General features: G+C 41.8%; 2 protein-coding genes across 2 annotated transcripts in view; both read right to left on the bottom strand.

The window, feature by feature from the left end:
- Positions 1–7,956: 7,956 nt before the first annotated feature.
- On the bottom strand, positions 7,957–9,649 carry CCDC89 (coiled-coil domain containing 89). The gene has a single exon (XM_016206734.2). It carries the CDS (start codon positions 9,647–9,649, stop codon positions 8,534–8,536), a length of 1,116 nt encoding a protein of 371 aa, XP_016062220.2. The 3' UTR covers positions 7,957–8,533.
- A 3,416-nt stretch (positions 9,650–13,065) lies between these two features.
- The window catches only part of SYTL2 (synaptotagmin like 2), a 57,206-nt gene continuing 54,619 nt past the window's right edge, over positions 13,066–15,652 (bottom strand). The window contains exons 18-19 of the mRNA XM_016206835.2: positions 14,898–15,103; positions 13,066–14,084 (exon numbers count right to left, since the gene is read on the bottom strand). Of these exons, the coding sequence (XP_016062321.2) occupies positions 13,939–14,084; positions 14,898–15,103 (352 nt within the window). The 3' untranslated portion in view covers positions 13,066–13,938. The remainder of the gene's footprint in view (positions 14,085–14,897; positions 15,104–15,652) is intronic.

The raw sequence follows: 15,652 nt of genomic DNA, 5'->3' as shown, positions 1-15,652 counted from the left end.
CAAATTTCCTCAGTTTTCTCAGAATAATCTTTTATAGCGGATATTTTCTTTTGAGCCAAACAAGAGTCACTTACTGCATTTGGTTACTATGTCTTTGTGGGGTTTCCCCTCCCCCCCATTTCTCAAACTAGATTAGTCCCTTTCACTTCTTTAGTTTTTCTCAATATTGGTGTTTTGAGGACACAAGGTCAGTTGTTTTGAAAAATGCACCACATTCTGGATTGTTTCCTCATAGTTCCTGTGTTCCTTTAATGCCACTAGGTATTTGAGATTGGAAGCAGTTCACAAATACATTAGAAACAAAACAATTCAAATTTTTAATAAACAAGGCCAGTGAAAATACAGATGAATAGAAAGAAAAATAAAGAGTTCCAAAAGGGGGAAAGATTAGTATTGGATTGGCATAGACTTCATGTCTTAAAGTTACTCAGCTTGAGCTAACAATAGATTAAGCTTCCTAGCAGCCCAAACAAAACAAGAGAGAGAGGGGAGAGGGAGGGAGGAAGGGGGGAGGGATAAAAAGCTTTCCTTTGTTTGCTCATGAGTAAAGTATACAGTGTATTAATTCCTTGACCCTTTTTCCAGTTCTTAGGTTTTAAATTTCTCTAGGAAATACTGAATAAAGTAGCATATAACTTCAACAATTATGGCTGTTTCTTAGAGGGATAGAAAGCAAGTTCAAAGAAATCCGGACACTGATAGGTCCCCAATATCTAGAACAGTACCTAGCACAGCTTAGGCTTCAGTAAATATTTGTTGAATAATTGAATGAAGAAGGTCTCCAGTTTTGGCTGCAGGCATAATACTAAAGGCCAACTGGTGAAAACAATTCTGCCAGGGACAAAATAACTATGATTTATGGCATCTAGAATAATAAATAATGGTCTCCATGTCCCTCTTAACCTTCCCACTGGGAAAGGTTTTGTTAAAGTAGAATACTGTACAGTTCAAGGTGATATACGTTCTGACCTACCTTGAGTTACAAGTGTTTTGTGTGGCTGGTAATCCATCCAATTGCATTTTCTCTTTAGGAAAAATTCAAAGTCATGGATTGATCTGTTTTCCCCCCAACTACAAGATTTTGGTTTAAACATACATGGCTTAAGAGCCTCTCCAGTTGGACTAAGAGAAAGGTAGAAAACCGAAAGAGAAGGAACTTTTTACAAGATAGCCTCAAAATACAAAAAATGCAAGTGAAACAAGAGTAAACCTCTCAGAAAATAAATAGCTCCCCACGCTTTTACCAGTCCTCCCTTTTCTTTCCCTTGCTCTTCTCACTCTTGCCTTCTTCTAGCTGACTTGTTTTTCCTTTTCTAGTTATAATGATCATTGCAAAAAACTCAGAAATGTCTAAAAAAGTAGACAGATATTACCCACAAAAATAACTGTTATTAAAATTTTGGGGTATATATATATATATATATATATATATATATATATATATATACACACACACACATATATATACACACACACACATAAAAAGCTTTTCTATGCAGATACACACATTGTTTTATTTCTTTGAACTCTACTGCTTTCGTATACATATATTGTGGACTTCTTCATACATCTAAATACAGAGCCACATGCTTATTTTGATGACTGTTTAGAATTCCATTTTATGGACTTTCCAACTTTTATTCAACCAATTCCTCACTGATAACACTTAAGTGATATTGAAATTTTCACTATTACAAACCACATGATAATGTTGGGCAAATATCTTGGTTCACTTATCCTATAACTCCCTTAGGATAAATTCTTTGACGTAGAATTTCTAGGAACAAATTTTATACAAGGACCTTATTACCTATGAAAAGGTATGTCTCGCCAATGGTGTATGACAGTATTTAGTTCCTGCACACTCAATGACAGTGGATTTGTTCTTTTTAAAATGTGCTAATCCAAAAACAAAAGTGGCATATTGTCATGTGAATTTGCATTTCTTTGATTATTAGAAGGTCGAATGTTTTTCACATACCAGTTGATGTCTAATATGAACGACCTTTTCACCTCATCTCTTCTTCGAGGAGAGAAAAGATGTTTGTCAGGGAAAATGTTTGTCTTTTTCCTTCTTGATTTAGATGAACTTCTGCACTATAAGGAAAACAGACCTTTGTCTCATATATGTTCCAATTTCCCCCCAGTTGATTATTTACTGGGGAATGGAAAGGTGAAATTGCTTGTTTTGCTATACTTATTAAATAGTCAATCTATTAAATTTTCTTCATGGGTTCTGGCTTTAATATCAAGCCTAAAAGGCTTTATTAACCTAAAGAATACTAATACTTACCTATATATTTTAGAATGTCTTTAATTCTATTTATATTTTACTGAGTTGTTTTTTAACAACATGAGTGACAATTTATTTCATTTTGATCCAAATGGAATTTACTCTGATATAAAATGTGATATATGAATATAATTTTTCAAAAAGTGATCTGCCACAATAAAATTTATTGAACAATTCATGCTTGCTCCACTTGTTTCCCAACATGTATGCCATATGTGAAATTCTTACATGCAGTTGGATCTATTTCTGGTCTTTTTCTGCTATTTCATTGATTAGTGTCATTCTGGAAGCAAAATCATTCCATTTTTATTGCCATTTTATAATAGATTTAATATCTCATAGGACAAGTCCTTTGTTGATCTTACTTTCTCAGAATTTTCTATCAACAGATGAATATTTGTTCTTCCAGATAACTTCATAAATTTTCTAAGTTCAAAAAAAGCTGGAATTTTTATGGAAATTGTATTAAATTTATTATTTTTTCCCCCAGTTATTTAATGCACTTTTTTTTTGCTACTGGACTTAGATTATTTCTTCTTTTATATTTTCTAAATGGTTATTGTTGCTACATAGAAAAGCTACTGATCTCTCTTGTTAAATGGTTAACCACTAGCCCACTGAAGTTTCTTAATAGTTTTTATTTTCAGATCATTCATTCAAATTTTCCTAATAGAAAATGATATCACATTATATATCAGGACAATTTTGCCTCCTTTGCAATTCAATACTGAAATAGCACTTCCAGGTTGATGTTAAATAATAATGTTGATAGCCGACTGCCTTGTCTTATTCTGTACTTGAACAGGAACGCCTCTGTGTCTAGCTGTTGATTTGAGACGGGTATTTTTATTCAGTTAAGCTCAGTTGCAGGAAACAAATACCAATTCAGCTATTTTAAGCAGAAAAAGTAGTAGTACAGAGAACTCATGCCTACGAAGTGGCTGAAAGGATGCGAGGAGCGGGCATTAGGCTGGGTGATGGAGCATGCCTCTCCGCCCAGGGTGGCCACACAGGCCTGAGAAGGAGCTGCCGTCTCTGCCCCAGCTGGGAAAGCGGTCAACAGGAAGCTGGAGCGCTGACTTCAAGAGCCCTGCTGCTGCCAAAACTCAGCCCCACAGAGTGCACCTCTGCCTAACCACTTGCCCCAAACCTTAAAACAGCAGCAAATCTTTGTTCCTGTGTGACTTAAAACTGCAATAAACATTATCTCTTGCAGTTTCTGTTGGTCAGAAATTTGTAATTGCCTTGGCTGCCTAGTCTGGCTCCAGAGTTCTCGTGGACTTCAGTCAGATGTAGACTGAGGCTGCAGTCATTTGAAGGCTGGACCCGGGATAGGGGGTCCACGTCCAAGGTAGCTGCCAGGTTGGTCCTGGGGGAAGCCTCAGTTCCCCCTCCGTGTGGGCCTCTCCACGAGCTGTGTGAGCATCTACACTGCACGGCTGTTGGCTTCCCCCAGAGTGAATGACCCGAGAGATCAAGGAAGCAGCAGCAACGTCTTCTGTGACGTAGCCTCAGAAGTCACATGCAGTCACTTCTGTAGTGTTCTGTTGGTCACAGGAGTCAGACGGTATTCCCTGTGGAAGGGGACTACGCAAGAACGTGAATGCCAGGGGACAAGCACCAGTAGGTGCTCTCTTGGGGGCTGGCTGCCATATCCCATAAAACTAGCTAATGCACATTGGGGTGCTATTGCAGAAAAACGTCTCCAAAAATGTGCTTGGCAACAACAGCCGAAGCCAGGGAAGAGGCCCCTGCCTCATTTGCATCTTCCAAATATAACTGCAAAGGAGTCTGCAAATACAGTTTACTTTGCGTCTCTTTGTTTTAGCTTTCCCGTTTCTGCAATACAAGAAAGCGCTTTAGAAGAGGGATTTAATTGATGATGAAAACCAGTCCACCAAATTCTCCACAGAGACCATGACCAATACATACATTTATAGAACTTTCTATAGCAGAGAACTGGAGCAGAGATGGGAGGGAATGAAGCCGGATCAGGGTGGGTTGGTGCTTTGCTGAGTGGATGCAGCAGAATGATACCAGTGCTACAGAGGACAAAGTGCTCATTTTTTTAAAAAAGAAGAACTGTCATAGATTTAGACTGATATTTTCAATTCAAATCTAACATTGAATGATTTTTCCTTTTTTAATATTTTAATTTATACATTGAAATTTTGTCTAACAACATCAGCATAGTCATTTTTTTGCTTTAGCCTCTCTCTCGTTATGTATGTATATAGAAGATCCTTTACAAATAGCTTTAACAATGCCAATATTACAACTAACCATAAAACTAATCAATGAAATTTGCTAAGATTCTTTTGTGGTTCTAGTTCTCCTTGGAATATAATCTCTTAAAGATATTCATTGAAAGTGCTGTTTTCTAGAGTCATTTGGATAATTCTTTCTCTGTATGGCTATACCAATGTGAAATTCACACCATGTCCTGGTCATATCCTTCACTCACTGAAAGTGTCAGCTCCCCAGTAGCCTCTTCACCCAGTAAGACCTTAGTTAAGGTCACCTAGTAAGAGATAGGATTTGAGTGCAGGCAGTCTGGTGCCAACGCATGTCTTCACGCACTGCACGAACACCTTGACTGGTTCAGTGATCACAGATCCGGGTTTCCAACTGGCCTAGTGGATGGATTTGAGTGGGGATGGGGTGGGGGGAGGACTGAGCCAGATTATGAAGGCTCACACGAAGGTAAATATGGATGTGAGCATAATGGGCTTAACCTGGCCACAGAGTCTCTTATTAGAGTCTACCGTGACTGCTTATCCTGCACCCTGGGCCATCGATGTGGCTGTTGGGAGAAGCAGTTTTCTTACCAGGAACAGGAGGCAAAGTGAAGGCTTCTGAGCTGTTGTACTCTCATGTTTTCCTCATCTCTTCCCTTGGATGATTCTTACACATTCTACAGACTTTAGCTTAAATGGCACCTCTAGGAAAAGCTTTCCCTAACCTCTCCTACATTACATTGGGAAACCCTGCTATGTCATTCCATCTTTCAGCATTTCTCTCACTCGCTAGGATGCAAAGCCAGTGAGAATAAGGTATCTGTTGTGTCCCAGAACTTAGCACAGGGCCTGGCCAATAATGGGATCTCCATAAATATTTGTTAAATTGATAAGATATATTAAATTAATGAGTTATTCAATTTTAATTAATAGAAAAATCTATATGTTTTTTCAGGACATCTAGTCAGAAATAGAGCTTCCTAGGAAGTTGAAATAGAACTTCCTAGGAAGTTAAGCAGTTACATACAGGATTCTTTTTTGTTTTTATTATCTTTTTGAATAGGTAATCTATGCACCTGGTTCAAAAATCAAATGATATAATATGGAATACACTGAGAAGTTTCCTTTCCACTCCTATCCCTAACCATGGTAATCCCCACACCCCTCCATGCCACTAATAACCACTTTTATTAGTATCTGTTTTTCTCAATATATATTTATGCAAATACCTTACCCACCCATGTTCTTCCAGACACACCTATCTAATGAGTCCCTAGGGTCAGGTCCTTTACTAGACCCAAGATTTCCTTCCCAAATGACCCCCAGCCCACTTCCAGGACCCACTTGGCCTCCTCCCAGGAGCCCCCTCTTCCTTCTCGAAGTCTGTGCACAAAACCTGGGCTGGAGAAACCACCTTCAGAAGGCAGATTGGGACGAGTGGGTGGAACTTGGATGGGCAGGTGTGGCGGTGGGGGAGGGAGAGTCAAAGGTAGCCTGCACACCAGGCCGCTGGCAGAGCCAAGAACCTGGGTGGGGAGAGGAGGGCTGGTTTGTGGCTCCTATTTGTGTGTTTGCCCCTCTCCTTCCTTTTTCTCCCTAATCTGAGGGGCCAGCCGGGCTTTGGAGACTACCTGTATTATGTCCACAACCTACTCTTCCCGTTCTATCTGTAGACATGCTTCTGGGCACCTTCTCCCAACTTCTTATGATTTCCCCAGATACTCTGGACATTTTAAAAAACCTCCATGACTTTCTACACAATGCTGTCTCAAACCTTTCTTCCTTTTCTCCACCTGATGAAATTCTTCTAGTTATTTAATAACCAGTTGGTGTATCATCTCCTGTGTTAGTGATCTCTGAAAATCCCCTCTACCCTCCAACTCTCATGCCCAGGCAGAGTTAGCTGCGCTCTCTCTCTCTCTCTCTCTCTCTCTCTCTCTCTCTCTCTCTCTCTCTGTGTGTGTGTGTGTGTGTGCGTGTGTGTGTGTGTGTGTGTGTGTGTGTGTGTGTGTGGCAGGACGTTACCCTCTGGGATCTCATAACACCCCTGTGGAAACACAGCATACTGTATTTAATTGCTTTTTTGCCCCTAGACTAGACTGACTGTGTGGAAGCTTTTTCAGGGCAGAAAACATGCTTTTTCATGCTTATTCTCAGTGCCTATCCCCAGAGCATGGCACTTAGTGCACAGTCAACAAAACTTTCAGTGTGGTAGTGCCATGAAAATCCCAGGTCCCCCATTGATCACATGGCTTTGGGCAAGTTACTCAGTCCCTGTTTCCTTTTTTTTGAAATAAAAGTGAACCTCCTTGAATGGCCCTAAGGATTAAATAAAACAATCCATTCCAAGTGCTTCAGCATAATGATAAATAGTATGGCTTCACTAGAGGATAACCATGATTAAGTTACAATCTGAGCCTTGGTAACGTGTAAGAGGAAGTAAATAGTCCTTTCAAGCCAGTGACACGGTTCCCTGAAATTTGTATTTAATGTTGCAATCTTAATAAAACTGTGAGAGAATAGGTTTTTAAAAATGCCTGAGGTAAGGTGATGCTTTAAAATTGTTTATTAAAAAGGTTCCAAGTAATATTTTTTTAATAAATCCAAAGCATTAGGTAACTCTTGGCACTCTTGACACCAAATGGGTGAGAAAAATACTACATTACAATCTATTTTGAGAGATTTTTATAGGAATGTTTATATACGAACTAAGTATGTGGAAATAAGGAAACAAAGTGTATTTTTATAACTACCTCTTTAAGAATTTTATATAAATATATATCATAACTATTATTTTTTATTACTGCATATTTAAGTATTCCTACAAAAATGCTGTAAGTATACATATATACATTCTGTTCAGATGTTTTAAAAAAGGAAAAAGCTAATTGCAAAAAAACCCAAACATGCTATTAAAAACAAAACAATCACTATGAGTTGCTATATGTATCATATCCAGTCTGCTATCACTTGCTACCCAAGATTGGGGCCTTTTGTCTATTAGTATACTGTACAATATTAAATGGAACTGTGCTATGTGCATTCTTGTACCTCTAAATCCTGTTTTTATTAAGGAGAAAAAGAAAAAAACAAGAAAATGGAATGTGATCTAAGCTTACAGGAAAAATCAAAATGGATTGATTACACTTATTTGAATCTTAAGGTTTTTTTCTCCTCACTCAAGGATATGCTTATTGATTTTTAGAGAGAAAGGAAGGGAGAGAGAGAGAGAGAGAGAGAGACATCCGTTGGTTGTTCACCCCAACCAGGGAATGAACCCACAATTTAGGTTTGTGCCCTGACTGGGAATTGAACACGCACAGGACCATGCACCAAACAGATGAGCCTCTGGGCCAGGGCCACGTATTTGAATCTTATTGCTCATACAGAATGGCTCTAATAAAGTTGGCTTAATGATCTCAATCTTTGTTTTCCAAGCTAGTGAAAATAAAACAAAAAGGTTACTGCTGTAAATCTGGTGAAGCAAGCAATCGTTTGACCTGTTGCAAAATCAGACGCTTTTTTCCTGCAAGTTTCCATGCTATTCGTAGGCTTTAAACTGTTACAGCTTACAATCTCAACTATGGAAGACTACAAACCTACCTATCTACAAGGGCTAATTATACAAGTTTTTTCACAATTGCACATTTAAGATTCACTTACATCTATATGAGCTAGGTTAAAATCTTAGGATATATGAAGATATCTGAGGTTGAGAATAAATATGTATTATGAGAGTTAGAGACACTGAGAGCGAACTTAGAAAGATTTCAAAGGCACAGAACAAAATCTGGTAAATCATGTATTCTAAAGTGGTAGGACAGAAAATTAGTGTTAGCCTTACAAAGTTAACAACAGTATCAGAGTAAAAAGTAGCTTTTCTTTGCGTTGCCTTCCGTGCTTAAAAATATAATAAATGGAAAACCATCTTTTACTCTTGCCATGATGCCAAGGCACAAATATCTGAATCCTAAATTGGAGGCCAGAGAAAGCAGAAGCTTCCTCATGGGAAGAGATGGCGGAGTTTGGCATTGAGTTCTTTCTCCTTGCTTAAAAGATCCAGGCTGTGCTTTTTGAAGGCTTCAGACTGCAGCCTGAGTTCATCGTAGGCCTGCTGGATCCCATCTATCTTGCGTTGAAGTTCCCGGACTCTCAAGTTACTGTTCACAGCCACCACCTCTTGCTCAAACCTCTCCAGCGCCTGTCTCCTGGCCGCATCCGCTGTCTCCAACTTCTCCTCAAGCTGGTGGATCTCTGCTTGCTTGATCTGAAGCACCTTGCCCCTCTCCATGGATAGCTGTAGCAGCTCCTCTTTCTCCCGAGTGACGACCTGCAGCCTGGCCTGCAGCTCCTGGCTCAGGCTGCTGTGGGCCTGCTCGGCCTTGGCCATCTGCTCCACGGCCTGCTGGTGCTGCTGCTTGAGGCTCTGCAGCTGGCTGCGCAGCTGCTCTGTCTCCTTGGTGTGGGCGCTTGCCTGCTGGGTCTGCAGCTCCAGCAGCTCCTTCTCTCGGGCCTGTGCCCGGCTGGCATCCTGGGCACACCTCCGTTTCAGAGTCTCCAGCTCCTCAGCCAGGGCCTGGCTCCCGGCAGTGAGCTGCAGGACCTTGGCCTCCTGGTCCTTCAGAGCCTGGCTGAAGAGGTTGGTGTTCTCCAGCCTCAACTTCTCATTCTCCTCCCTCAGCTTGATGTTCTGACTCTTGTGCTCGTCCTTGAAGCGGATCATGGCCTCGTGGTTGGCGGCCAGGGTCATAAAGCGCTCCTCCAGCGTCCGGGCGTGCTCGCTCTTGGCCTTCAGCTTCTCGGCCTCCAGCGCCCCCTTCTCCTCCAGCTCCGCGTTGAGCAGCTCCAGGATCCGGCAGCGCTCCAGCGCCTCGTCCGACCTCCGCTTCAGGATGCAGATGAGCTGGGACTGGTCGTGGATGCGGGAGCGAAGCATGGCCTTCTCGCTCTTCTCCTCCTCCGACAGTCCCCGGAGGTTTGCCAAGGCTTCCCGCAGACCATCCAGTTCCTGAAACCCCATCTCCTCTTCCTGGCTTTCCGGGGTTTTGTTTCGGGCACCTAAGGGTTCTTCGGAGGGTCGGCTGGCATCCATCCCGGGCGCGGGCTCATTCTCAGGCATAGGCCTCTCCTGCGCTGCGGGCTGACCCCGCGTCCGCCCCGTCGGGCTTCAAAAGCCACAGTGTTGCCAGGGGCTCCGGGCGGCTGCAGCGACTGTTTTTCCCAGTTAGGGGCCCTGTGATTGGCGGGCGGGTCGTTAGAATGCGGTGAAGTAACAACAGGACCAATCTGCTCGGGCTGCGCCCGCCCCAGCCAATCCCAGCCCGCAGCCCGCAGCCCCGGCTGCAGCCCGCAGCCCAGGGCCTCGCCCCTTCCCCGCAGCGCCGACACGCCGACTGCACTCGGCTCCCAGCCAGCACCCGGGAGGCAGACCTGACTCCGCCCGATTCCTGGTAGCAGTAAACAAATCGAGCTGGCAGGGACTCCTCCTTCCTCTCCCCGCTTCAGTGGTCATGAGAATAAATGACTGTCTTTGGAAACACAGTTGGCTCCTTTAAAAAAAAAAAAAAATTGCAGTCTAGTCCTAGCTGGTTCGCTCAGTGGTTAGAGCACTGGCCTGAGCACCGAAGGAGCTCGGGTTCCACTCTGACCAGGGCAGGTACCTCGGTTGCAGGCAGGCTTGATTGCAGGAGGCAACCAATCGATGTGTCTCACATCCATGCCCCGCCCCCCTTTCTCTCTTTCCTGCCCCCACTGTCTCTGAAAAGCAATGGAAAAAATATCTTCCTGTGAGGATTAAAACAAAAAAAATTTGCAGTCTATAAATGCAAAGCAGTGGTGCTCTGTGAGCCAGGACCCCAATGGCTGTGAGTTGGCGTCTGTCATGCCTGGCACAGATCAGCAAAAGGGCAAACCCCAATGAAATTCCTTTGGTTTTCCTTAGCATTGTCCCCAGGTGGGAATAGGTACTCTTTCTTCAGGACTCAGCACTCCCTGTTTTTACTCATTAGCAAAATAAGGTTTCAGAAAGCAGCTTAATGAGTAACATAGATATGATACACACTAAAACAAGGCAAAGATCCAAATGAGGCTTACGTCATACAACATCCATTCCAAATGAATTAAATAGTTAAACGTAAAGAGTAAAATAAAAGTATTAAAAGTGGAAACTAAAAGAAAAGAAAGGTAACCCTAAAAGTTCTGGGTCCAGAAGGACTTTCTCAGCTCAAAAGATGAGTAAGGAAAAGCCTACTTTGACTTCGTTCAACATCTAAGGTTGTGTATAATTTTAAAAATTGTGACCTCTGAGCTTTCTCCAGTTTCTCCTTCCTCTGGACTTGCCTGACATTTTAATCCCTCGCCCAAAAGCAGCACTGAAGTTCCCCTAACCAGCCAGCCGCCTGGCCCTGTCTGTAGGCACCCTCTTTGCCTCGAAAACCTTTTTCCACCCTCTCCCGTGTTGCTCTAGTGGTTCGCTCAGTATTTTATAGTTCAGAATCATCTCTTCTGTGAAGCCCTTCCTGGCGCCAACATGTAGAATTGAGCACTCACCTCTTCTAGTGCATCCACCGTAGCCTATTTGTGCTGTTAATGGAACATGTCTAAACCTTACTGCACTCACTGTTTGCCTGCCTGCCTGCCTCCCCTATTAAACCCTGAGATCATTATGAGCAGGGACTGTGTGTTTTATCCTTGATGACTAGACCAGTGCCTGGAACATTGGGAAAACTCAGATAAATGTGTTGAATGGACATTAAAGGCAAAAATCAACTTGAGGAAAATACCCACCACAAACACAACAATAGATTTATACTTTTGTAGAGAGCCTGTACAAATCAATAAAGGTACTGAACATGTTAAAAAAGAAATCAATTAAATTCACAGATGAGGGGGCAGAAATAGTAAAGAATTGAACCCCATCAGTGATCCAATAAATACATGTTAAAATTAGATAGTATTTCATCTATCAAACAAAATAAACTGCCAAACAAAATAGGACCAGACGCATGGATATAGGGAACAGACTGAAAGATCTCAGAGAGGAAAGGGGTGTGGAGGACGGGAAGAGATCAACCAAAGAATATATATGCATATATGCATAGTCCATGGACACACATAGTAATGTGGTGAAGGCCTGGGGGGGGGGGCAGGGGTAAGGAGGGGGGGAATGGGGGACATCTGTAATAGAGTCAGTAATAAAAACATATATATTTATTAAAGTTTTAGCAGGAACTTTGCTTAAAAGCCCCAAGGGCTCAAGTCTGTAAATTTGAGTCCACTGAAGAATCCAGGTTGCCCACACTTTACAATGCATGAAAGTTGCTTTGTAGCTAGGTGAGATTTAAAGTTATGATTTATATTTTCTTCTTCAGAAAGAAAATGTGCCAGAAATCCCCTGGATGTCCTGAGGCAATTGGAAGTGCTGTGGGCAGATGCAAGGAGGGTGCTTCTATTACCCACTCTGGTGTCAGGGATCCCGATATTCAAGGAGGAAGGTAGTCCTAGTCCTAGATGGGGACATACTAGAACCAATCACATTGGTGCGTCAGAGCTGGCTGGCTGCTGGGAGGCGGCTGACCAGGTAACTGAAGGAAAGGCTCAGACAGTAGCTTGTGCCTGTGGTGAAGTGGCAGGAGCCGGAATAGGATTTGCTCTTCTGCTACTGTTCTGGGCTGACCTTCTCGGTCAGCTCATCTTGCCGCTCCCCATGGTCAGCACAAGAAGAGGAAATAGAGTTAGACTAAATGCCCATCTAAAATACCTTGACAGACAATGGGAAAGGCCTTGGTCTGGGTTAGCTGCTCTTATTGGCAAGTGTGTAGAAAGTTCTACCTGTTTGCGGGAGGGGGCAAGCACTCTGGCTGTTCTCAACGACATGTTAGACCCCGGCTATAGCTCTCACACTCCCCCACCGCCTAGACTTCTCCTAGGCCACGTTAAATCAGTTCTTGTTTTGAGAAAGGCAAGCTAGTTGGGTCCTAAGGGGAAGTAATGCTTTATATATGAAAGGACTAAAAAAGGTCTCTGTGGAAGACTTTTCAAGAATAAATGTTAACTTATCTTCAAAGCTTTTCAACTACTTTTTTAAAAGTAAAAACACTTAATAAAATAGCCAAAACCTCCCACTTAGAGGAAATAATGTCCAGAGTTGCAGTAAAGACTCTGGAGAAATATTAACCTAGCAGAATTTCTTTAGCCTTGCTAGGGAATTTAGATTTTAGAATTCCTAACATAAAGTATTTTTCATTTAAAGTAAGATGCCAGGCCCTGCCAGAGTGGCTCAGCTGGTTGAGCACTGTCCTGTGTACTGAAAGGTTGACAGTTCGATTCTCGGTCAGGGCACATACCTGGGTTGAAAGTTTGATCCCCAGTGGCAGCACGTAAAGTCCCTGCCCCCCTCTCTCAGAATGTTCTCAGGTGAGGATTTAAAAAACCCCATAAAATCATAAAATAAGAAGTCAGATTAATTTGACAACACATTTTAAGTCATAATAATTTATTCTAAGGGTTTTTACAAAATACTTTACGAAAATTATACATATAATAGGAAGTACAGTATAATTTAACAATCTACATTCTAATTAAAACTTTGTTGCAAAGCATGTCTATGACCACTCTCATGCTGCTTTCATATAGTAGAGTTATAAGAAAAGCAGAATCTTATATATGGAAGGTTTTTTGTTTTTTGCTTTTTTGTATACTCTATTTCAAAATATAGGTTTGTACCTTAGGAGAAAATTAAACCAAAAACTGAATTCCACCTATGGCCAGTGGGTGGCACCAAAGCATATTTGAGACCATTTTAACACTGGGAAAAGGGAAAGCAGTTTCTTAAGACAGAAAATACATGCAGTAAACTCAGTCTCATTGCCCTAACATGGAAGTTCATATTTTAATAGAGATTACAGAGTAAATAGTTTTCTATGGTCAAAGTCTTTATTCTGCATTTTTCTCCCCCTCATAAGTATCTTTTTGTCACTTTTTCCCCACAGCCTATATATTTGCAGTTCCTGTAAGGAATTCAATGGTCAAGAGTTAGGCTCTCCTAACTACAGCACAAGAGTGGTGTGAAGCACATGAAAGCACACTAGAGAACTTTTCCCGTTAACAGCACCCCACATTTCATATTTTTTGGCAGCTTTTTCTTTGAAGCAATAGTGGGATTTTCCCAGCTTTCTCAAATATCTTCTTTAATGCTAGGGTCGCAAATACATTATGTACTTTGTTATCATTTAAATCTCTTGGGCCTTGTAACCAAAGAGGCATATGCAGTTTGACTTTAAAATGCTATGTAGCGTTCATGAGTGCTGACAGATAGGAGGTGAGGCTCTCTGTCTACCTGGTCAGATTTTCAAGGTCAGATTCCATCTGTTTAGTAGTTTTTGGTGGAGGACCCAATGGACTTTGGGCTTATTTGGAAATCTTTGCAATCAACAGCATTCTGAGAGGCAGGGTTGCTTCAATCCAAGTGTTGGGAGAATTTACCATCTTTTCCCAGAGAGCAACCTCCTCTGGAGTAGAGTCCATCCAATCCACTTCAGTGCCATAGCTTTTACCTGAGAAAAAAAGGAAGCTTTGCATTAAAAAAGGAATCTCTCATTGCGGGGGTGGGTGGTGAGTGTCATTCTTTAATTATAATCGCCAATGGAAGTCAGCTAGGAAGAGTTTTAACATCACCAGGAAGGCAGATCTGGGACTCCATATAAGAAAGAAATGTTTAACCATCTGAGATGAGTACTCTGTTGCCAGAGTAATGTTTTCTCTTCACGGTCATATAAAAGCTAGATGACAATCTGTCACAGGCTTAGGTAGGAGGGATTCCCACATTGGGTTGGAAGTGACACTAGATCATCTCTAAGGAAGTGCAGTTACAGCTTTAGTGCTGAACAGACTCAATTTTGAATCTTGGCTCTGCCACTTATTAGCTGTTACTTAATTTTTTGGAACATCAGTTGTGCTGGAGATAACATTAGTAACTACTCATCTAATTGCTGTGAGGATTAAGTGAAATAATGCAAATAAAAAACTTAGTACAGTCACGAGTGCTCCATAAATGTTACTTACTATTATTATTCAAAGCACACTTTTAACTAGGAAGGGCCATACATGTTTTTTTCAGGGAAGAGTAGTGATGAGGGCTTTTCTGTTCCCCCCTGCAAGAAGGCAAGGTCTATGTGGACAGACACTGCATCCTGTTAATCTTCATATCCAGAGCCCTGAGCACACAGCCTGGCACTCCTTCACTCACTCATTTCATTACACTTATCAGAACTAAAATATGTTTTGATTAGGAAGAAGCAAAGCAACAAACCTCTAGTGTCTCCAGAATCATTTGGCTCATAGAAAATTAAAAATGTAACAAATATTACCCGTTCCAAAGCCTATCCGAAGACCTCCCAAAAACTGGTTGGTTAATTTGTAATGGTCCCAGACGGTAAGCTCCACGCAGGCTTCCGTCAGATCCTCGGGCCTGAACCCATCGTAGACCATGGTGTGGTTGAAGACAGGGGTGGTGGTTTTCCCCACGGCTCTTGTCCTCTGGCGACTTTTCCTACTTGTATCTGGAAGGATGGTACTACAAAAGGAAACATCATTGTGAGAGCATTTTAATGAGATAGTGAACGTTTATGTTGTTGGTGCACTTCAATGCAGCTACGGAGGACTGGTGGGAGGAAGGGGAGGAGAGAAACGGTGCTGCTGGTAGGGGCCATCCTGCAGTTGAGACTGTGTTAGAGTGGACTGGACTTGCTTTGCGCCCTGACTCTGCCACTTACTGGCTGTGTATGGTAGGGAAAGTTACTTAACCTCTCAGATGCTTGCTTCCTAATCTATAAAATGGAAATGGGAATGCCTCCTTCATAAGGTTAATATTAAAATTACATATTAAGCAAACAGCTTAGTTCAGTTCCTGCATTTTTGTAGTAATTCAGCGCTTACTATGTCGCAATTGTTTGAGCATGCCTTTAAAATTTGGGAAGCACAGTCTATTCCTGATTATCTGTGATAGTCTAGGGAATTAGTCTTGTGCAGAATTAAAAAAGAAGAGAAACCTCTCTGATTTATTAGATTTGATTTGGGGAATAAATTATATATTTGCAATTATTTACATTTAATTTATGGTAAT

The sequence above is a fragment of the Miniopterus natalensis genome, chromosome 11 (assembly GCF_054644295.1).
Source record: "Miniopterus natalensis isolate mMinNat1 chromosome 11, mMinNat1.hap1, whole genome shotgun sequence".
Lineage (NCBI taxonomy): Eukaryota > Metazoa > Chordata > Mammalia > Chiroptera > Miniopteridae > Miniopterus > Miniopterus natalensis.
The sequence above is the reverse complement of the archived record's forward strand: the minus strand, read 5'-3'. Positions and strand labels throughout refer to the sequence as shown.

Excerpts from the sequence above, each read along its gene's own strand:
- CCDC89 (XM_016206734.2), bottom strand. The coding sequence starts at position 9,649 with ATGCCTGAGAATGAGCCCGCGCCCGGGATGGATGCCAGCCGACCCTCC.